Genomic DNA, 24,747 nt, shown 5'->3' with positions numbered 1-24,747 from the left:
AAAATAGAATTATCACCCTGAGTAACTTGCGTTCTAATGATCTGGGTTCTGTCTACTAAAATCCAGTACTTACTGGTTCAAGGGTTTAACTTCACATTTGCTGTTGCTAACATTGGTGTAGCATTAATGGGGGAGGTGACTGTCCCCTCAAATCTTTTATTTTAAATGAAAAGCTAATAATTTTAGATAGTTTATCAATATTTGAACAAAGTTCGTTTAGCACTTTTCTGTAGGTGGTACTTTTCAAAACCATTTAGAGATTTTTAAAAATTATTAATGATTTCAACAATAGTTTATTACAGTGGCTGCTAATTATTTAGTTTCATTTATGCTCTTGAATTTTTTGAATTATGGGCATTTTCTATTAACATAGTGAAATAATTATTACATATATTTTCTTTTTGTAACTGTTGAAAGCTGTTAGAATTGTCCGACTTTATTGTCTTATAGCCTTAAACTTCTTCCAGCTTGTTATTTATATTCTGAATTGCCCCAAGTATAATCTAATTTATTCATATTACTCTTATTGTTTAAATATACACTTATAATCCGGGCAGTGTTGAATTTTTATATCCATTAAAATAAGATTGTACAATTCCCTAAAAAAAGGCCCACACTGCGTTATTTTTTATCTAATGATCGGATCTTCACGTTCTAGGACTCACTCTTAATATTTTGAGGGAGTTACCTAAATTAATGCATTGTTGTGAGTTACGAAATCAGACACAACATTTTTAACGGATTTGGATTTCTGACCCCCAGAATATAAGGGTTGGCTGCAGTCTTGAAAATAGGACCCTTTAGCTTAAACCCCTTAATGTTAATTTTACTTTTTGCATATTTTGCCATACCTCCAAAGCCCTCCTTTTAAGCGAATGGAAACATTTAACTCACAATTATAAAATTTATCCTAAAATAATTAAATGCAAATAATTATTTTAGTTAGTTTTTTTTATTTAGTATTAGTTTGATAAGTTTTGAACTGATGGTTTACATGCCGAAACAGAAAGTTCAAGCGAAATCGGTTGAATAGTTCCTCTGAAATCGAATTTTAAATAGACAACTTTAAAATTTGATTTCTGGGAAACTATTCAACCATTTTCACTCAAAAAAAATTTTTTTTTCAATTCGCCTAAAAAGTTCTCCAGATATGGTGAAATTCGCAAAGTAAAATTAACATTAATTTGTCTTCCTGATCAAACTATGGGAATTATATTTCCCAGACTGCGGTTACCCCTTTATATTTTGGGGGTCAGAATTACAAATCAGTCTCCATGTCCTTTTTTTCTTTCTGTATTTAAGTCCTGTGTTAAATACAGAAAATAACTCTTAAAATTAGTTGCTTACAAAATTTTCTTATCTCTAGAACTACTGGTATAAAATAGTGGCTGTAGAATAAACAAAAAAATTGTTTAATCAGGGTTATGGTCCCCTCTTACAGAAATATACAGGTCTTGCTGCGTGATTTCATACTTGAAATGGGGCAGTTTATCATTTCCTGTGGCTATTTCATGCCTTCCGATTCCATCCAAAGAGTGTTACGTACGTTCATGCTTGCGTATTACAATTGTTGAATGGTAAAGGCTGGGACACACCTGTCATGCAGCGTTCCGATCCGACTACGGTCATACGGCCGGACGACTGTATGAGAGGAGAATAGTCAACGGCCTTGAATGCAGCAAGCCACACCTGTCCGTCACGTGACCTGTTCTACTCCCACCCGTCTCCGATTCGTTGTCCGATCACTCTCAGACAGTGCAGACCATTCGTTTACTTGATGCGGGACGCTTGTCGTTAGCTGTTTTTGTATAGTTTTCTGTGTTCTATGGTTTTCTGACATCGCTTGGCGAAAAATGGCGGCTATAAAACCGGAGGAACTGATCGAAAGTGTAAGAAATTTTCCAGTTTTGTATGATCAAACTCAAGAACAGTATAGAAACTCTGACTACAAGGACATTATCTGGAAAAAAGTTGCGAAGGAATTGAATGTAGAAGGTAAGAACATTTATTATTATTATTATTATTTATTATTATTATATTATTATTTATTATCATTATTATTATTATATTATTATTTATTATATCATTTATTATTATTATATTATTAATAATTATACTAGATTATACAAATTTGAAAAAATGCATAGCTTGGAAAACAATAAACTTATGAGGGCCCGACGTTCTTGCCACTCCACACTACCCTCTTCAGAGTTGAAGAATTGTTTAAACTGCTCTCTTACATTAAATGCTTCACGATTTCCCCCTCCTCTGCGACGTGGAAAGTGCTGGAGGCGAGATTTCTCCACTGGAGTTATGTCAGCACCATGAGTTAGTTCAGGCACTTGGTAGTTTTCGTCATTTCGAATGAAGTTGTGCAAGATGCATGCTGCGAGTACAAGACTCGTTATGTTGTCAGGACTTCCCTGGAGAGGTCTCATGAACATTCGAAATTTTTGCACCAAAATGCCAAAAACGTTTTCCGATATTCTTCTTGCTCTACTCAATCTGTAGTTGAAAATTCTCTGCTCGTTAGACAAGTTCTTTCCAGGAAATGGTCTCATAATGTTTTCAGTAAGGGGAAAAGCTTCATCTGCAACTATAACCATAGGAAGTTTAGTGTCTGTTCCTGGGAGACACTTTTTGTCAGGGATGTTAAGTTGGTTTCGAGATAGCTTTTTACCAAAATTAGAATTAGACAAAACACCACCATCAGAGTTTCTTCCGTAGCTTCCCACGTCTAGAAATATGAAATTGTAACGAGCATCAACTAGAGCTAAAAGAACAATGGAGTATGTTTTCTTGTAGTTCCAATAGAGACTTCCTGACGATTTTGGAGCTTGTATTGTCACATGTTTCCCATCCATTGCACCAATACAATTGGGAAACTGCCACTTTTTCCAAAATTCTATCGCTATTTCATTCCACCTGTCCTCATTCGGAGCTGGCATTACTTCGTTCATAAGTACTTGAATTACCACTCTGCTTGTGTGATGAATAATGGAACCAACTGTACTTCTTCCCATTCTGTAACTGAATGATATGGTTTTGAAAGAATCTCCTGTAGCAAGAAACCTGTAACAAACAACTTATATTAATAACTTTCTATCATTTTTAGGGCAAGAAGAGGAATGTAAAAAGAAGTGGAACGGAATACGAGACAGTCTGCGAAGAGCTAGACAGAAAAGAAAAACCAAATCTGGACAGTCGGCAACATCAATCAATAGATACAAATTTGAGTCTATCCTTGAATTTTTGATTCCTCATCTCGCCGAACGTAAAGGTCTAAGTAATGTTCCTGATGAAGAGGACGATACTGATGAAACTCAACTCAATGATTCTCATCAGCAGAACTCCACCAAGGAGACACTAAATATTATAAATGAGAATGAATCTCAATCCGTGTCGTTGCTAACACCTACAACTCCAGCCAGTCGAGTTTCCATCGACCATAGACCTCTATCTGTAAAACGCAAAAGGAAGCTTGAAGTGAAACCTCAAGAGTCTCCATCATCTCAGCTAATGGCATACTTATTGGCTGAGAAAGAAGCTGAGAAGAAAAAAGAGTCACGTAAAAATGATGGACAGCACCCTGTTGATGCTTTTTTGGCTGGAATCGCTACAAGTCTGAAATCACTGCATCCAGTTCGTTTTCATTCAGCTAAAGGGAAGATCTTCAATATTGTCCAAGAGTACGAATTACAGCAGCTTCTTGAAAACCAACAAACTGAAATGATTCATACAAACAATGTTTCCTCTGAAACGTCTATTACAATGTCGGAAGAAGAGGGATTGTATGCACATTCAAATAGACCCGCACATTTCTCCAGAAGTATTCAACATACACCAACACATCCCGCTGACACTGAAGAAACTTACTGCACTAACGTAGATTTTTTACAGCTTTAACAACATATTTCATATTTGGACTGTGAAATTGTAATTAAATGATAATACATTTCTTTTGGTAATTTTCTTGTACATGTTATGCCTTTTTAAAATCGAACTAAAGATTTCAAATTTATCTGGAAATATAATTGTCATAAAACAAGGTTTAACTAATATATTCTGAACTTTTCTTAAACTATTTGAAAAAAATAATTTTGACAATTTATTTGACGTAGCAATTTGCATCATGGTTAGGAAAATTATGTTTTATAATCATACATATTATATATGTATATAGGCCTACATTTATAATAGTTATTTATTGTCTTTTTTTATTTGTTTCACAATATATATGTAGGTAGTTAAAATGCTTAATGAAGACTTATGAACAAAGTCTTGTTTCACAACTACAATGCATTATCTAATAAATTATGTCTGATGTTTTTTGACAAGAGACCACAGTGTAAATGAAATGGTATCTTACCTTACAAATACTGCCAAGCGGTGTCTAGGAGTAATCGCTTTTCTAAAATACGTGTTTTGCTTGGTTAAATGTTCTTTGAGTTTAAGTTCCAATTGATTGAAGGTGTGCATAGGCATTCTGAAGTAATGAAAAAATTTCGTCTCGTCGTCCAACAGATGAGGTAAAAGTGTGGTAAACTCCCCTTCTTCGTGTCTTCTTTTCCATGCATCATGTACCCAATATTCACGTTTCCCACTACTCTTTTCATTATTTCGATCTTCTTCGTCCAAACAAATAGCCACAATAGCTAAATCACGATTGCTAAAATGCTTCAACATTATTGCACAGTTCCACGGTTGTTTGCGATCTCGAGTTGAACTAACGTAAAATCGGAAAGAAGCAGGTTGTGAACATGAAACATGTGCTCATTCCTTTCCGATCCCGCACCGGTCACACTTTTTAAAGAAAATCGGGTATGAGTCGGATCGGAACGCTGCATGACAGGTGTGTCCCAGCCTTAATTTGTATCAATGTATGTACAAATCAATTTCATTCAAATCGATCTGTAGTTCTAGAGATAATCGACCAAGTCTGCAAGTTCTCTTTATTTCTTACACCAGTGTATATTAATTACAGCCTGGTTAAATTAACTTTTAAATAATTTTGAGCACATTATTATCTGAATTGTGAGAAATTGATTACTTTTTAACGCAATGCACATAATGTGTATCTAAATGAATTTTGTTTGGTTTACTAAATGGAAACTTTTAAACGTTGTATGTACAGTGCGCAAAAAATAAACGGACCACCCTGATAAACTTTCGATCTAATTATAGGAACTTCACATTCTAGTAGGACTCAAACAGTATTGGCGATCGAAATGGGTTGCAGGTGGCGTAGAGCAGAACTCTCTACCTATGGCAACACTTCACATGCTTTCCCCATTAGAGTGTAGAGAGTCATAGAGGTAGGAAGTACGGAAGTCTCTTGATTTTCATATACATTAAAATCTTTTAAGTTGGAAAACTACATTAAACGTAGTTCTAAAAAAAAGCATTACGGAAATTTAAAAAAATATTTTTATTGCTTTTCCATGATGCTTTTCTTTCGAATTATGTTTAATGTAGTTTTCAGTTCCATATAGTTTTCCAAGTTAAATGATTTTAATGTATATGAAAATCAAGAAAGACCATGGGTAGAGAGTTCTGTTCTACGCCACCTGCAGCCCATTTCGATCGAAATTCTTCGATCGATTGGAAATTCTTGAAGAAGGATCAAAGATAAAAATAAATAAATATTTTATTTCAGACTACGTAGTTGTGAAAAGGAAGGAATAATTTATCCCGTACCCTTCCCAGAAAGCATGTAACCTTACGACAACCTTGTGTTTTAACTTTATTTTCATTGTCACGAAAAGGTTTGCAGTAAAAACCTTTTTTCAATGACGTAAAAATATTGCAATTTCCTACCTTTCCTCCTTAAAGGAAAAGTAAATGATTTTTAAATCTTTTTTGAAAAATATTGTTATTAGGGTTAAGAAACAAGCAAATTGTAAACCCTATTTTTTGCATTTTTGCTTGCTGTCATGATTAGATTAGCAGAAATATTAAGCGAAAACCTTTTTCAAAGGAAACGAAATAAAGCAAATATTAACCTTTTCAGCGAAAATATTAATAAATAATTAGAAAATATTTTGCAAAGGACCTCATTTAAGGGAAAGCAAATAACCGAGCATAAGACCATGTTTTTGGATTGTTTTTTAAGGTCTGCGAAAGTACAATACGAAAAATTTCTTTCTTACATACGAAAGGTTTCTCGACACAAGTATAAGTAATAGTTCTTTTTTAGAAACTTTTCATTCAAACAATCTCATTAAAAAATAAATAAAATTTTAAAAATTTTTTTATCTGGAGTTTAAAATTGACTCTCCAATATTTTTTTACAAATTTTACTTTTTTCTCGAATTTGGCTATAGGGGTCCCATGCTTTACGGTTCCTTTAAAATGTCTGGCCTTCTCTCGTTCATTTTACCTCATTGCAAACCTAGTTATAGTATAGCAATAAAATATCCGCGAAGAGAAATTTTATTTAAAATATTTATGTACAGAAAAAATTCGCCCAACTGTCTATTGTGAGCTAGAGGGTCATCGATATTAGGACTCTACGATTTATGACTAACGAGGAGTGATGGTGAAAATAAAATCAGCATTGTGCACCTACCTCCTTTATTTCCCTGACAAGCTGGTACCCGCTCTAAAATTGGGTGGATTCAAAACCTAGACCCACAGTTTTTTTCATCATATCTTTGGAGTGAATTTAAGAACATTTTGTTCACAGAACTCGATGTATAGTGTGCAAAATAAAAGACAGACCACACTGAATAGATTTTGATCTAATGATTGAATTTTCACGTTTTATAACTCAATCTTAATTTTTCGAAGGGGTAATCTCATTAATTAGTGCAGGCGATTATTTAAGTTACGAAATTAAACACAAAAATGTGTTTTCTCTGAATACCTTTCATACCTGAAACATACTTTTTTTCCGACGGATTCAGATTTTGAACACCCAAAATATAGGGGGTAGCCACAATCTGGGGAATATTGTCCCTATAGTTTGATCATGAGGGTGATCCAAAGTTTGGATGCCTCTATCTTAATTTTATATTTTGCATATTTCGCCATATATAGAGACCTTTTTAAGCGAGTTAAAAAAATTTTGAACATAATTTTAAAATTCGTTTGTCCAAAGATAATTGCATGCAGAAAATAAACTTTGGTAGATATTTACTACTTTTTATTACGTTATTAAATAAATGCCGGAAATTTTTGAATTATAAGGCATACAACTTTTTATACAATTTTTATGTATGTAATTTTACATGGCAAAATACAAAATCGAGCTAAATCTATCGAATTGTTCCTGTATATATTTAAAATTCGATTTCTCAGAAACTATTCAACCGATTATGCTCAAATTTTGCATTGTGTCAGGTGAAATGACATATTTTAAAAGGATGTGAAAATTTTATACCTCTTAACTTAAATTTTGACACTGCTGTAAAAGATTTTCTCGAAAAAGTTTATAAGTAAGTAGGTATGTAAATGCTCAACCATTCCTGAAATTTTGCAGCAGTTTTTTCGTGTCAAGAATTTTTTCTATACATTATCGGCAAAACACTGTTGAAAATAAAAATTTAAAATAAAAAAAGAATGTAAAAGGGACTAATATAAAGAAAAATAAGTCTTTCTAAAGGGGGGGGGGTGAGGCTAAAAGTCTGTTTAATTACATTTTAATTAAGTCGTTCAAAAAATCGGAAGATATTATTTTAAATCTATTCTCTTTCTTTTAACGTCTTATTTGAATTATCAAACAAATATACGTCTAAAATACATAAAATTAAAATGGAAAAGCAATAAATAAAATTTTAAGCGAAGCTCTTTTAAAAACTAGAAAAACTTCCATTAGCCTTATTGTACCGAAACTTTGAGGCAATGCTCAATGTTCAAACTTCAGTATCCTTATTCAATTAAAAATAGTAAATAAAAGAAAATGAAATAAAAGAAAATAAAAGAAAATGAAAAAAAATAATCTCACTAAATTTAACTCTTGAAAATTATTGCAAACCCCTGATTCTTCTCACTCTCAAAATGCTGTCTTAAAAACTGTTGCTTACGTCATGCGCAAATTTGCACTAATATTACGGCTACTGATCATTTACAATCTTGGAGTTTACTTGCTTGATTTAAGTTTAAAATTGAAGTTTCTTAATGATATTCTGTTTTATTCTTCCAAGTTTAAGATGTTTCCCTTTAGTTGATATAAAAAGTAGGTACACTGTTTAATTGCATTTCATTTGCCTTATTAAGTATTTAATTTACAAATTGTTATTTGTTTTTTTAAGATTATCAATAATTAATATTAACTCAAGAATTTAAAACTTAAGTTTATGCTTGGAACGGCCTTACCCAAAGGATATTAAATGGTTATTATGCTCCCTTCTTAATTTCAGTAAGTTTCAAGTAAACACTGAAACTATAATTTAAATTTAATTATCAATACTTTCATTTATTACTGTTTGATTTATGAGTTGCCGATAGTTTCAAGTAAATAGCATTTACAATACATTTATAGTTATTATAAAAAATGGAAATTAGCACTAACGTTAGTTAGATTTATAATATAGCCCAAATATAGTTAAAATATAGCCCAGCAAATAAAAATATTATTTCAGAAATTGAAGATTTATCCACATTAAAAAGTTTTATGAGGTTCCAGACTACTTATCAGGATTTTAAAATAGAAACTGTGTATTACTATAATTTGAATCTGATTTTTTCCAAACGTAGCATTTATAATATTTTCTTAACCCACTTTCGAGTGTATCCATAGCTAGAAGATTGTATTTGTAATTTTGGTAACTTTCCGATTAGCTTAAGCACTTTTAATTTCAAAACAGGATAATACATGTTTTATTCGTTTTCTAATCACCATAAGTAGAATTGATTGCTTATAGGAATAATTGTGATTCATTTTGAAATTGGAATTCATTTGAGAAATTTGATTTCTATAATTGATCAAAAATCGTCGAATACTGTCAAGTTTCGAATAATAGCCATTAAAATTTTTGTCACCGGTACTAGGACACCCTGGTTCAGTTTGTATTAGGCGATAGTTCGGGTTCAACATGGAAGATAACGTGATCGATTGTGCTAATTGATGGGTTGCTTCTACAACAAAATTTTCGGAACTTGAATGTAGTTTATCTATTGATTCGACTTCATATTTATATATAGTGCGAAACAAAATTACTCGTCTTAAATAACTTTCAATCGAATACGTTAATGGTTTACGTCTTGATTCTCAATTTTTTTTTGTTCGAGGACCTAATCTTGTACATGCTAATTAATTTATACAAACGATATTTTAAATTACAAAACAAGAAAAAAAAAAACGATTTTTTTTCTCCAATGGATTTGAATTTTTGATCCTAAAAATATGGAAGGTAGTCAATATTTTAAAAGTTTTCCAGCCTGAAAATATTGCCAAAGTTGTTTAGGCATGAGAGCGATTGAATGTTTGGATCTCTTAATGTTAACAAAGCTTTTTGAGTATTTCGCTGTATTTGAAGAGCTTTTTTAAGCGAATCATGAAGTTTTTGCGCACTATTATAAGATTCGTTTATCCAAAGATAATTCTATGCAAAAAATAACTTTAAATAAATATTATTTTTTATTTTATTTACTAATTGTCGAAAACACTTTGCATTGCAAAATATAGAAATTTTTATCCATAATTTTTAAGAAAGTAATTTTAAAGACAAAATGAGAAATTTGAATGAAATCGGACTAATAGTTTCTAGGTAGTCAAATTCTAAAAAAAAGCTATTTATAGAAAATTCGATTTCTGAAGAACACTTCGATTGATTTCATTCAAATTTTAAATTTTTGATTTGCTTTAAAAGTTATACAATACGAAATTTGCAAAAAGGAATTTTAACATTAAGTGATTCAAACTTTCAACCGCTCTCCTTCATAAACTGTTGATACCATATTTTGCAGATGGCAGGTGCTTCTCCTGTTTTAAGGGTCTAGGAACTGAATCCCTCATAAAGTTAGACATTCACACAAATAAGATCGATTAGTATTATGTACATTAAAATCCGATCAATAGATAAAATATTTTCAGGGTTTTCCCTTTTTTGCGCCCTGTTTATACATAAGTGCATACATCGTTATTACATAGCGCATATATGCGTACATATATTGAACATATATAAATTGTGCATATACGTACAAACGTACGGGCGTACAAATATACCCACATTTACATAGATACATATATATGTTACGGGCAATGTAATTATTTACGTCAGTATTCATAATGCTTAGTTATTATGAATAATGATCATTAAAATTGGGCAATTTAATAAATTTGAATTACTTTACGATAATTTCTCACATTGCCCGGTCATTATAAATACCGCTATTATTTCTTTGGGCACTTTGATTAATTGACAGCAATGGGACAACCACGTGCGTGTGGTGTGATTCTGGCTGGCCAATGCTCACCGGTGAATGTTGACAATCAAATTAGTCGCTTTGGTGAATGTCCGAAATATTTATTACATCCAATTTGATACTAATTTATTCGTGGATATAATTACATTTATTCGATATTTTAATACTTACTGACGATAGATTAGAACAAACATCAGTGTTTGGAGTATCGGGCAAATATATACCGGGCAATGGCACTTGACTTTAAAAAAATATCCGTGTGGGGTATACCGGGCAGTGGCACTTGACCTTAAAAGAAACATCAGTGTAGGGTATACCGGGCAGTGGCACTTGACCTTAAAAAAACATCAGTGTAGTGTATACCGGACAAATGCATACCGGGCAGGGGCACTGAACCTTAAAAAAACATCAGTGTAGGGTTTGCCGGGCAAATGTATACCGGGCAGTGGCACTTGACCTTAAAAAAACATCAGTGTAGGATATACCGGGCAATGGCACTTAACCAGACCTAGTATGACTAGACCTTTGGTAAATGTCAGAAATATATACTAGGTCTAGTGCCACTTTTGCTATAGCTTAAATGTTTAAAAAAAATTAAACAAAGCGTTTGAATCAATTTTGAACTGATACCGAAATTATTGCTTTAAAATTTAAAAAAAATAATAAAAACTGCGCCAGATAAGAGTAATTGAAGTAGTTGCTTTATACAGTGCATGTGCGGGAAAAAATTTTAAAAAAATTATGCAGGTGCATCTAAAAGTGGATGAATATCCCAAGACATCCTGTGGCTGTGTATGACACAAATTGCCTACTTGACTTTTAGCATTATACATAATGACCGGGCAATGTAATAATTGCAACATAATTTATCATTTTGTCATATCCTTTTGGGCACTTTTTAAATTGCCCGGGCATTATAAACAATGCCCAATTATTTACATTGCCCGTGACATATACATTATATATTCATATAAAGTATGCGTGTATCTGCATATATGTGAATTAACGTACATAAGATTATGCATACTTATATATACTACTTAAAGTATATATACGTATGCACGATACACAAAAAATAAATGGACCATTCTAAATAAGTTTTCATCTAATGATCGTATCTTCACATTCAAGGACTCAATCTTAAAGGTTCGAGAGGATGACATATATGCTAATTACTTAGTGCCCACGATATTTTAAGTTACGAAATCAGACAAAAACATACTTTCTCTGAACAAACATGCCTTTTTTATGGTGTTTCTTGGGTTTTTGACTCTCAAATTATAGGGGTGGCCGTAATCTGGAAAAAAATAGTCCCAATAGTTATAGTCAGAAGAGCGGTTCAAAGTTTTTACCCCTCAATGTTAATATTTTTTACGTATGAGACCACATCTTGAGAGCATCTTATGTGAATTGAAAAAATTTTTGCACTCAATTAAAAAATTCGTTTGTCAAAAGCTAATTCCATGCAAAATATAAATTTTAGTCAAAATAATTATTTTTTATTATTTTATTCAATGATAGTCTAAAAAATTTTGAATTTAAGTTAAAGAATTTTAAATGGCAAAGCGCAAAATTTGAACGAAATCAATCGAATAGCTCTTAAAAATGCGACTTTTTCAAAATTCAATTTTTCAGGAACTATTCGATCCATTTTACTCAAATGTTGTATTTTGCCATTTAAAATTTCCTTCTTTAAAATGTTATAAAAAATTATATACTTAATAATCAAAAAATTTCGGCTATTACAAAATAAAATTAAAAAACAGTAAATATTTACTGAAAATTATATTTTGCAAAGAATTATCTTTGGATAAACAAAATTTATGTTTGTATGCAAAATTATTTTAATTCGTTTTAAAAGTTCTCAAGACATGATGAAATACTCAAAAAGTCAAATTAACATTAAGGAGTCTAAGCTTTGGACTCAGACCTCACTATTGGGACGATTTATTTCGGATTGCGAATATCCGTTGGACGGCTCGTTTGACCAACCTATTATTAGGACCATATTTCCCAGAGTGCGGCTACGCCCTATATTTTGTGGGTCAGAAATGTGCATCCGTCGAGAAAAGGTATGTTTTTCAGAGAAAGTACGTTTTATTTTTGTCTAATTTAATAACTTAAAATATGGTTTGCATTAATTAATTAACATATTTGAGATCCTTTGAATCCTTAAGATTGAGTTCAAGAACGTAAATATCTGATCATCTCGCAGTAGAATGAACTTTAAGACACGGTTCCCAGTAGAACACCGAAGTCAAGGATCACTGGCTACGGTCATTTTGTGGATGGGTGATCACTTTGATCAACCTACAAAGGAACCAAAGGTGTGCGGTATCTATCCTAATTAAACTTTTCAACCATTAAGATCTCGATTTCACTCGCAGGTGGTCAAGCAGGAGATCCATCCCCTCTGCAGAGGATCAAAATTGAGTTGACATGTCTTCATATCATCCTCAGGAATGTTTCCCAACTCTACACCAATAGCACATTGTTCATCGTTAGTGCGACATAGACCAACAAAAACAACCGATCATTAGATCAAAAAATTTTCAGAGTGGTCTGCTTTTTGTTTTCAACAAATAATTTATTCATTCTACGTTCATATGACATACAATGTACTCACGTGTGCATGTACTATATGCATGTACTATTTAATTACAATGTTATTCATACAACGATATTTAAAATGACCACATAAATATAATTATATACTGCGTGTGTATGCATGTATTTTTACTTATACGTGTGTATGCATGCATTTTTATTTATACGTGTATATGCACCTGTATACATATAATGTATGCATGCGTTCCTGTAGGTACGATATACGTTTGTGTCCATGTACGTACATACAATTCATGTGTATATGCATAAAATTTCATTCAATATACGCAAGAACGCTCACAAAAATTTCCTCTTATTTTTCAGAGAAAGGAGAATATCTGACGAGGAAATAATTTATTTTAATGAGGATTGTTTCGCTAATTCCTTCATGTTAAATATGTTGTATATTCACTGGTGGTTATTATACCTGTAATATCATTTGTTTATGTATTGACGAAATAGTTGATTATGGTGTATCTGTTTTGTATTATTCACTAATGGTTATTATACAGATAATATTTTTATATAACAAAATACCTAATACTATAATTATGGCATATCTGATTTGTACTAATACACTTGTCATATACTAATTGTTATGATAATCATAATATTTATTTGTTGTTTTGTGTTAAAAAAAATATGTTTGGAGCTTCTACATTCATTAAACGATTTCTTTTAAAAAAATATTTTGTTATCATTAAGTTTCCTACATTTATCATATCATACATATTAAGTAAGAGATAAATAATCAGTTGCATTTTATTTATTTTGACAGAAGAAGATATTTCATGTTAATTTTCTTTGATATACAAAAAACTGAACATTTTTGCACTCATCAAAACTTCTCACACCGCATAAATTTCCGAATAAGAAAGACGAAAATATGCAGAACCTCTTTAAGTATTACATATGTTCTATTTATTTTTTATTTTATGTTTTCATTAATCAAATCGTCAAATAAAAAAAATTTCATATTAAACGATATTTTAACTTGTAAATCTCTAAGTTCTAAAAGTAAAGTAAGTCAGACTGATAAAAAATGACTGTTTTCCCCAAAATAATCAAGCAAAATAGATGAATTTCTCGGATTGAGAAGCTATAAGAAGTAAAATATAAAACGAATAATGAAACGCGCCGTCACACAATCGTGGAAGAGATGACATCACGTTCAGAATGACGTTTTAGCTGACGTACACTAGCAATAGTATTAAATTGCATTGTCAATGAAAATCTCATGACAAGGTAGATTTTAGATGACCATACGAAACGCTGCAAACGGAAACCTTATAATTATGTAGATTTAGGATGATTTTCATCTTAGAACTAGCGTTATTCAAGGTTTTTTTTCTCACTTGAAAACCCTAAAACAACCTCGTTTTAAGGTTGTTAGGCAGAAGGTTGTTTTCCAAGGTTTTGGATTAGGGTAATGTGCGTAGAATAGAGCAGATTGTCGCAGACCTCGTTTTAAGGTTAGAAGGTTTACACGTAAACCGTGTTAAAAACCCTTTTTAGGTTTACATGAAAAGGTTTCTGTTGGGGGAAAAAAACCTTATATTGCTATCTGGGCTTTCAGAAAAAACTCCCTCCTCTGTGAACTTCGAGAAAGAGGTCATGACTCCTAGCTAAGCGAGAACGATTAAGGGATAAAAAAAAGCCATTGACCATTTTCTTATGACTATCGATAGTTCAAAACTAGGTACGATGACTGGGATTCCCTTCACCGCTTACTTCGGACATCGGGGGTTGCGAGTTTAGGATTTTGTTTAACTATTAGACTGTGGACTCCGATGAATAGTGACTTCGCAGTCCACGTTTGAAGGCTGTGAGCTTCTTACAGAGCCGGATTATACCTTTCGTAGGCCCTAGGCACAGCCATTTTTGGGCCCTCCTCTCCTTCCCCCACTCTTCCCGTCTTTTCAAAAAGAGGATATAATATAAGTTATAAGAGGATATTTAAGAATATATTTGTCAATTCTTGGATCAAATGCAGAAGGAGAAAGATCTTTCTCCAGATTAAAATTGATGAAAAATTATTTGCGTTCAACAATGAATCAAGATCGTTTGGCATCGCTCGCACTGATGTCTATTGAATACGACATTTTGCGTAGTTTGGAATTCGACAGCATAATACAAGATTTCGTTGAATCCAAAAATCGCAAAAAAGTAATATATTAGATCATAAGATTCTGCAAAATAATTTATTACCGAAAAATATTATATTTTTGTTTGTATCTTCATAATTTTGTGCAAAATACACTTGTTTTTTTTAAAGCTAAATTATTTTTGACAACAAATTTTTTTCTCCCAAGTTTTTCGTAGGCCCCTGAATTTCGTAGGCCCTAGGCACGTGCCTAGTGTGCCTATAGGTTAATCCGGCCCTGGCTTCTTAGATATCCAGGGCAGTAAAAATATGACAAAATAACGGTACATCTCTATTGTGAACGCCATCTGTGATTAGAATTCCTCCACGGTTAATTTAGTAATTGAAGTTATTTAAAGTTAACTGTATTATTAAACGGAAAAGTTAAGCTGCTGCTTACCTACATCCGGTTTCGGAACAGTTTACTGACTCTGACAAGTTGTATTGTTGTTGTTCTTAGAAACCATTCAAGAAGCATCGTTGAAGTTAAATGTCTGATGTAAGTTTGAATGATGATTGGAATAAAACGAATGTGTTACTTTATTTATTTTTTGTCATTTAAATAAATTTTTTGGGCTTTTTTAGCAAAATTAATTTATTAATGTAGTCCTTTATTTTCGTCAAAAAGAGGGAATCATGTGTTTCATATTTTAACTTTCGATATGAATCATGCAATTACTAAGCTATTTCTTTTAATACAACTTACAAGTTAAATAATTTATTTAGTGAATTTCCAGATTGCTTAGTGTAATTTTTGATTGTCATTATGTTTAGTTTAATCAGTTTCTGTATTACCCCCCGAATTTCCTTGCATCTTACGAAATTTATAATAAATAATAGAATTAGTTGTGCATCTTGTTGATCGAAATAATTTTAATTTTAGTTCGATATTTTAATGCTTCTATATGTAAGGAAGTTGGTTAAAATTATATTAATCAAATGTCAACATTTGAGGAATATGAACGTTCTTTATTGTGCCTACTTGTAAAATTTTTCTTACACAATTTTATTTTTGCATGTAAACAATAGAAACAATTTATATTAAAAAGTTAAATATGTTGGAATTTTGAAGTGCCAAATACAATTAAAACCAATTTCTACTATAACAGATATTTTTCATTTTTTTTCTTTCAAAAATCAATATTTTTATCAATTCTGATATTTTGAATCTAAACTTTTTTCAAAAAGTAAACCTGTCATTTCTAAATTTTCATTTTTTAAATTAATTGTGTCAATTATTTAATATATTTATCTGAATTTCCCATACGTTATAGATATTCACCACTCTCAATATAAATTATAATCTTTTTTAAATATGAGGTAAAATTTCTATATAATTCGGATCACAAATTTATATCCCCCTTAATTCCTAATGCAGAGATTATGGGGTTAAATATTGTATTTATTTCATTAAATTAGAATTTAGGCAGTAAGTTTTGGTCCTGAATAAAAAAAAATAACAACCGTCCCCAAATCCGTTCTTTCTGGCTTGCCAATCTTGATGATCAATTAAGCTATGTTTGATTTCATTTTCTAATCAATGAAGCATTAATTCATTCTAATATTGAAGCATAATGAATGAAACTTTAGTAATAAAAAATGATACAATTATAAGCACATGAAATATAATTGCATGTATCCTACATGTATTACTCACATATTTAGCATGTATCCTACGAAATATAAACACATGAAAACTCATATATTAATCATGTATCTTATTTCTTTTCTTTAAAATGGTTCTCGGGATTACACAATTTTTTTTGAAAAAATCATCAATGTTTGATTCATCACAGTAATCAATTTATTTAAGTATAAAATCAACTCTACAACCATTTTTAATCCTTTCACATATTATAAATGTACTTCTCATTTCAATTATAAACAATACAATATTCTTATGATTAATTTAAAACAAAGTACCTTTAAAATTGATAGCCACAAGCTGACAGACAAAGATTCTAAACAGTGCTTCAAAAGTAATTTGAACATTCCTTACAATCTGAGTTAAAGTAGTCTGAATTTTCCTGCAATATTGATTACTTTACCTTAAAAAAAACGGTGTAATGAATTCTGGGCAATTGCACTTTCACTTAAAAAAAAGAAAATACAACATTAAAGATTTTGTGGATGCTTCAAAATTAATATGAAAATTCATTAGTAATTAAATCAACCAAACAATTCATTATTCTTAAAAAAAGTTAATTGAAATTTGGTCAAAGTTATACCAGACTTAACAAAAGAAAAAAAATCACTTTGATCTTCCCACTCTTGTGATCGTAAGTCATGTTTGTCTGTGTGAACACAAGTTCAGTTCAAACACCAAATTGGATGCTATTATTGTTGTTGTTCATAAAACAATTTTTCGCTAAAAAATCGGTGCAGACTGTTTAAAAATCACAGCTTTAAAACTTGATAAAAGTCATAACAATTTTTAAATCAGTTTCATGTTAGTACTATATGAATTTTTCTCCAAAAATTCTCCTAATTCTAATTATGAAAATTAAGTTTTTAAATTTTCTTTTTCTATTTTTTTCTTTAAAAAAAATATACTAACTGATCAATATGTACCACGTTTTAAGTGTATATAATAAATGAGATAATGTATATATTAATGTTTGTCTTAATGTTAATAAACTTGAAAAAAATTTCCCCATAAATTTTTTAAGCATGTTTTTTATTCATATGTTCTTTTTGTTTTTAATAATTTTTGTTGTCAATGAAGTATTTTGTGTGTAAACAACTATTAAGTTAACTTTTTAAAATTCTAATTTCGTCTAAGTAAAAAAGCAGTTTAAATATTACATAAGCACCTAACGGAAGCGAGGTTTTGGGATGCCTATTTTTTTCGATTTTGGATTTACTATATGGTGTGAGCAATGCTTATGTAAGTCATTAAAATCTCCATTTTAGAAATTTTTAAAGCAAAACAAAAATTATATGTGGGAAATTTTTGAATTTGGAGTAAAAGTTGAATTTAGGGAAAGAAAAAAAAAAGAAAATAATTTCTTTGAAGAATTTCAGAGTTAAAAATTTTTGACTACAAAAGGAAAACACAAAGGATTCCTAAACTTCTTTATATTTTATAAAGGAAAATAATTTTTTTTTTATATTGTGCAATGATCCATCTTTCATTTGAATTTAATCTTAAAATTAGATTATTCGGGTGACCCGGGATAATTCACGATCACTCTGTTTCTGGGGTTGAGGTTTATTTTTTAAAAATATTATATTTTCTTAAATTTGAGAAATGGACAAGAATGCTTGTACACTTTACTAAAGTATAACTACATTTACTTAATAATAGTTTTTTGTTTAATCTAACACGATAAGTATCTTTTAAAATGCTTTCTGTATTTTCCATTTCAAAGATAGGTTTCAAAATGTGCACATTTCTGCAAAGATCCCCCTCCTTCTCTTAAGAAATATTTTGAGTTACTTTCTTTTTCTTTGATATCAAAATAGTGTAAGCTTTTGTTTAATTGTTTCACATCTACTGTAAACATTATAATTGATTATAGGAAACTATATCAAATCTTGCCCCCTACAGATGGGGTAATTATTGATCACTGGGGTAATTCCTGATCATTGTTATTTCTTCTTATAAATAGTATAAAAAATAGCTAATAAATAGTTAATTGTCTTTTCTTAAATAACAGTTCATATTTATTAAGTGGAACAACTATTAAATATATTTTAACTATAATCACAAAATTTGTTTTTAACTGTATACAAGACAAAAGTGTTCTGATATGCACCATTTCTAGCTTGTCTTACCTTGCTTCTATCTTAATTTTATGTGTGTACATTGTTAGAATAATTTTTAAGTGGATGAGTTAACCTAATATAAATATGGTGAGAAATTATAAGCCTAAAAAAGACACTAAGCTTCTAGAAAGCAAAAAGAGCAAATTTCTTTTAATGATTAAAAATGAAAATTTCAGTGTGAGAGCTGCTGCCAGAGCTGAAGTGTTAATCTTTATTCCTGCTTTTAAATAAAACATTTAAACAGCTGCTTGAAAATATCTTTTTGGTTTATTTGTTTGATCTTAATGTCTTATTTGTTAATTACCATTGTATAATTATTTTTAAACAGTCCATTTACTATAGAGAACTGGTGCTCAGTAATTAACCCAGAAATGATCAAGAGAAAGGGTAATTCCTGATCACTAAAAATTTAAAATCTTTTAAATTCCAAATAGATTTTCAAACAAAAGAAGGTAGCATAGGACTCATCTCATATAGCCTTAAACTTCCAGTAAATATTAAAATTCTATCTTGAATAGTTTTTTCACAAAATAGATGTTTGCATTTTTTGATCAGGAATTACCCCAGGTCACCCTACAGTAAATATCAAAATTGAAGCAAAAACCTAGATGGTGTATAACTTTCATAAGTGAGCAAAGGAATGGTTAGCAATTTGCTTATTTTTGTGGACTAGGGGGTAGGAGTTCCAAAATTACTTAAAATATGCTTACATAATATTTGAAGGACCACTAATAACATAATAGTGAAGCCCTGAATGTGATCGCTATGCAGCATTAATTTGAGATTGCTACTTCTAGACAAATAAATAATAAACAGCTGACAAATTACAATTACTTAAAATGGAAATCCTGCTTGAAAACTTTTTTGTTTTGCTTAAATTATTAAAAAAAAAAAAAAATTAGAGTTTTAGAACATGAAAAATAACATTGATATGTTTTTCTTAATAAAAAATATAGTCAGACTTATACGAAATCTTCATTTTAAAAATTAAATAATAAATGACAAGAAAGAAATTTATTTAAAAGATAGTTTTGCACACAGCTTTAATTCATAGTGATGCCTAACGAGATGTATCCTATCAGTATTCTATGAGCCAGGCTTTTTTTTCTTCTGTAGTTTTGGATTGTAAATTTTAGCTGACTCACTGTGATGTTACGCTTCTTATATATAAATTTAATCAATTTAATTTCTTTTATGTATAAAAATACTGCTTTCGAAGATCATATAAATTTTGTATTTCAACAAGTAATGTTGATAAATATTTTTATAATCCATCTATTTATTTTTAGGGTTGACAAACTTCAATAACAATGGTTGTGGCAGATTCCATGGAAAACAAGAGAGGTATGAATTTTACAAATGGAGTTTTTACTAATTAGTTTTGTATTAATTGCTATTCATCATACTTAGGAAATAAGTTCCATTTTTTTATTGAGCTATTCTAGTAATTTTTAAATATAATTTTGCCAAAATTTGAGAGTTTATGTATTAATATATTTATTTTTTAAATTTTATTTAAGGTAAAGATGAGTTCCCTAGAGTTTGGGTTCCTGATCCAGTTGATGGCTATTGTTTAGGGAATATTGTAGACATTTTGGCTGATACAGTTTCAGTACAGCTTTTAAAATCTAATCAGGTAAGTGTACTGAATAATATTTTGTGTTAAAATCTTGATCGAATGACTTGGCTTTAGCTTATAAAATGTGCATAAAAATCCTAACATTTATGACTGTTTTGTAAAGAAGGCAAGAGGTAAAATTAATGGTGAATTTTATTTTTTTACTGTCACAGGGTGCATAGCATTTTTAAAAAGAGCTTAAAGAAGCTTATTTTTGTTTTTCTTCTTTTAAAAGCCCTTAAAGGTGCTTTTTTTTATTCGGGGTTTGTAAAACGTGCTTAATTTTCTATCTTTTAAAAAGATTTTTTTTCTTTGCCGTTTCGATTGTCATTCTAAATTACAAAAACTGCATGTTTTTCACAATTTTCTTTGCAATATTTATCTTAGTAACTTTGTCATGATTATGTAAAGTTTTTGAAAATGTTTTTAAATTTTATTGATTTTATGTTTATAAATTAAGAACTTTAAACGATAGAAAAAAATACTTTTTATTACTGCACAGATCCTAATTATGATTATTTTTTGGAAACTGATTAAAAATATTTTTTGAGTACTAAAAAGGTTCATATTTTTTGTTGAAAAATCTGGCTATGCAGCCTGTATCAGATTACCATACTTTAAGTTGATTTTTTTACAATTTTAATATTGACAACTATAACAGCAAGTTTTGAACGATAACATTTGGGTCTTTTTGAAGATATTATCTTGATTTTTTTGTGACTCTGTTTCTCCTTATATTTGTTAAGCTCACCAAGTCGGCTGATGATTTAAATTATGATTAAATGTTTATTTCTGGATCAATTTGAAGGCAATTTTTGTGGTTAATGTTGGGAATTTACTTTAGTTTGTTGCATAATGTTTTATTTTATTTTTAGATTCGTCAGGAGCTGTATGAGAGTACTCTAGCTGCTGAAGAAATTGAAAATAAGGATGTTGATGATAATTGTATGTATATATTTTCCATACATTTATCTTATAATGAAGCTAATTTATAGAACTTTTTTTTTTCTATTGAACTCTTATTTTTATAGTATTTGTTTCAAATAATAGGTTTCTTTTACTTTATAACAGCTGAACTCTGAATTGCTTAATATTGTTTTAGATTTGTCAATTTCAAATTCATTTTACATGCGAACCAATTTCATTCTTTTCCCCATGTAAATGCCAGGACTTTACACTTAATAACATTTGAGGATTTATTATTCTTATTAGGAGCATAACAAATTGTAAATTATACTGCAATATTGGTAATGTTTAACAATATTATTGTAGAATGTATGTTTTTATCGATATGACGAGTATTGGTGTTTTATCACGGCAGTATATTTCATTATCAAGAATTTAACTAGTAATTCCAATGAGCTCAGAAACTTTGTATTTGACTCTGTTACATATGATTTCCTTCTGTTTGCTCTTTGATCATTTTTCATACAAATCTTAAATTTATGGAGCCAATTCAAGTAGGATTAAAAATATGTTACGTGAGCTGGCTAATGTAGTCTTACCGAGACTTAAAGCAATCATTATTTTCTCCACTGAAATGAATTTATAAAAAGTACTTAATTATATTGTTAATATAATCACGTAAGCAGCCTTTTCTGAGCAGTAATAGAAGAGTAAAGTATTTTTTCTTTAATAAAAATTTCTATTATTAAAACAAAATAAACATTTATTAATGATTTAAAAAAGTATTTCAAACAAAAAAATCAGTTGTTTAATAAAAAGAAACTATATGTGTTAACATTAATACTTTTGCATAACATGATACAGATAGTTGAATACCACACGGTTTTGTTTGAATTTAAAAATATTCTATGCAGCCCTCTTTTAATAAAATATTAAATATAAGCTTGTATAGACGAATCAAAAGCTTTCAAGCAAAATCTTTTGATTCGTCTAAGCTATATGCTAGCTCTTATGCTTGAAGCTGTCTGCTTTTACCTTAGTTTAAGAAATAAATTCCAAAACATCTTACAGCTTTTGGCATTCTAAAATCAAAAAACATTTTAAACATAAAGATAGAATTATTGCTCAGCTGCTAGAATAAATGTTTTAGACACCAAACTCGTACGCTAGTGGTTACTATGATTATAAAAATGTCACTTTTTTAAGACAACACTAATTGAAAACTTTGTAGTAGGCAAACCTCCAAGGGAATCAATATGGACTTTTTTTACGTGTTGATCAGCAAAAGCATGAAGAAGGAAATAAACATTAAAATGGCTATTATCCGAATCTTTAAAGCAGTATAAAAAAATATTGAACAAGTAATATGTATGAACTTCCCGATTGAAAGACATTCATTGAGTTCACCAATGTCTTCCCATTATAAATAGGTTCTTTCTGGATATGTGGATAACCTCAAAACAATTTTCCTGGTGGCAGTTCCTTCTTTTTGCAGTAAACACACTTAAGTTGTAAAGCTACATGACAGATTAAATGAAATAAAACTTTTCTTTTTGAGGTTTATTTTTTTTTTTTAAGGAGAAAGTTTACTAAATGGCTTAGGGATAGCAGCTACTTACATGTTTATTGAATTTTAATCATGGTATTTTCTTATTAATTATTGTGAGAATTAGAGAAGTAATAATATAAGTAAGATAATTTTTTGTTGAAAGATAAAGAAATAGTTCTGTAAAAAAAGTTTTGTGTATCAAACTAATACACAATTACAGTTGTGACTAAGGTAATTAAATTTATTTGGGATTACAACTTTTTAAAAATTAAGCTTTATTAATTTTCATCAACTGGAATAAATAACTGATAGAAAAATTGTTTTAATTTTTTTGTTGTTTTGATATTATCTTAAAAATTATACATTGTATGAAACATTTTGTTACCTGCATATTATTTAATGTTTTACTTCAAAATAAATGTTTTTTTTTCTCCATTTCTACAGGCAGTCTCATGTATTTAAATGAAGCAACTCTGCTTAACAATATAAGACTTCGATATGAAAAAGATAAAATTTATGTAAGTAAATTATTTGTCAATAGTTAACATTTAAATTCTTAAGTAACAATTAGCACCTCTCCCAAGAATGGAATACATCTACTTTTACATAAATATGTTTTTCTTAATAAAATTATTAAAAAGTTAATTGTTTTGGCAGCCATTAAAGTTACTTATCAGATAGATGAAGAGTACAGTTTTGGATTACTCTTCATTATTTGGTTATAACAAGTACCCGTTCTTGTATTTATAAAATTGAAAGTAATACAGAAAAGAGTTGGAAGTGCACAATGAATTTAATATTATAAACAGTCATTTCAGGGCTATTATACTTAGTACATTAGCACATCACTTCATTTAGCACAAGAATTTCACTTTTTTTCCAAGATAAATATTGCAGCTGTTTTTTGAAATTTTTTTATTTTTTATCATTGTCTGCTTTGGCACAGAGGAAGTTATTTTAGTTTTGGAGCAATTATATGTTCTAATTGTTTCTATTTGTGTTTCTTAACTTTTCTTTTTATTTATTTTAAGATAGAAATAAACCTTATGTATTTCAAATTTTTTTTCTCTCAAGTTTCTTTTGTATTTGTCTAACTTACTGTTTTTAGTGTTCTCAACACTAATAGTAATACGTAAGCACGAAAGGGGGTTGAAATTTGCTTATTTATGACAAGGAGGGAGGAAAGTAAAAAATTGCCAAAAATATGCTTAAGTAATATTTTACCGACTTCTGATTAAATTTTTTATTTGAATAGTGTGTCCTCTATTGCTAACATCTTGATATGAGTTAGAAGAGAGCATTAAAAAACTAAAGTGCAATATCAGAATAATGCTGTATATATTGTTATCATTTGGCTCATGTTTTTATGTAACTAGTGTAGATAATGCTGCAAAATTGTTTTCTCTTGCCAAATTAAATGATACATTTATTCTCAGATTTTTTTTGTAGGTTATCACAATTAATTTGGTATTTCCTTTTTCTTAGACTTATGTTGCCAACATTCTTATTGCTGTTAACCCGTATTTTGAGATCAAAAATTTGTATTCTTCTAATACTATTGCACAATATGAAGGGAAAAGTTTGGGAGTACTTCCACCTCATGTATTTGCTATAGGTAAGATTCATTTTTATGAATTTTTAAAGATTTTGTGTCTTGAAAAATTTAAAATAATCATAAAAATCCCTTTTAAGATCATGTAAACTATTCTCTAGAGATAGCTGTAGTTATTGACCTAAATTTAAAACAAGGCAATGTTTTTGATGTCTTATTAATATATAACATCAAAT

General features: G+C 29.8%; 2 protein-coding genes across 2 annotated transcripts in view; both read left to right on the top strand.

The window, feature by feature from the left end:
- The first annotated feature begins 1,729 nt into the window (after window positions 1-1,729).
- On the top strand, window positions 1,730-3,966 carry LOC147801023 (uncharacterized). The gene is made up of 2 exons (XM_087155986.1): window positions 1,730-1,995; window positions 3,116-3,966. The coding sequence occupies exons 1-2, from the start codon at window positions 1,854-1,856 to the stop codon at window positions 3,904-3,906; spliced, it is 933 nt and encodes a 310-aa protein (XP_087012112.1). The 5' UTR covers window positions 1,730-1,853; the 3' UTR covers window positions 3,907-3,966.
- Window positions 3,967-15,517: 11,551 nt separating this feature from the next.
- Window positions 15,518-24,747, top strand: part of jar (Myosin heavy chain 95F jaguar) — a 34,162-nt gene continuing 24,932 nt past the window's right edge. Inside the window, exons 1-6 of the mRNA XM_016060155.4 lie at window positions 15,518-15,617; window positions 20,176-20,230; window positions 20,407-20,522; window positions 21,380-21,449; window positions 23,404-23,477; window positions 24,445-24,574. Of these exons, the coding sequence (XP_015915641.2) occupies window positions 20,197-20,230; window positions 20,407-20,522; window positions 21,380-21,449; window positions 23,404-23,477; window positions 24,445-24,574 (424 nt within the window). The 5' untranslated portion in view covers window positions 15,518-15,617; window positions 20,176-20,196. The remainder of the gene's footprint in view (window positions 15,618-20,175; window positions 20,231-20,406; window positions 20,523-21,379; window positions 21,450-23,403; window positions 23,478-24,444; window positions 24,575-24,747) is intronic.

The sequence above is a fragment of the Parasteatoda tepidariorum genome, chromosome 12, assembly GCF_982258835.1.
Source record: "Parasteatoda tepidariorum strain Cologne lab strain chromosome 12, Ptep-v5.0, whole genome shotgun sequence".
NCBI classification, from domain to species: Eukaryota; Metazoa; Arthropoda; class Arachnida; order Araneae; family Theridiidae; genus Parasteatoda; species Parasteatoda tepidariorum.
The sequence above is the reverse complement of the archived record's forward strand: the minus strand, read 5'-3'. Positions and strand labels throughout refer to the sequence as shown.

Bases quoted from the DNA above. Each gene is read 5' to 3' on its own strand.
- LOC147801023 (XM_087155986.1), top strand. From the start codon at position 1,854: ATGGCGGCTATAAAACCGGAGGAACTGATCGAAAGTGTAAGAAATTTT. The intron at 1,996-3,115 runs GTAAGAACATTT...TATCATTTTTAG, and splicing joins GAAGGAATTGAATGTAGAAG to GGCAAGAAGAGGAATGTAAA.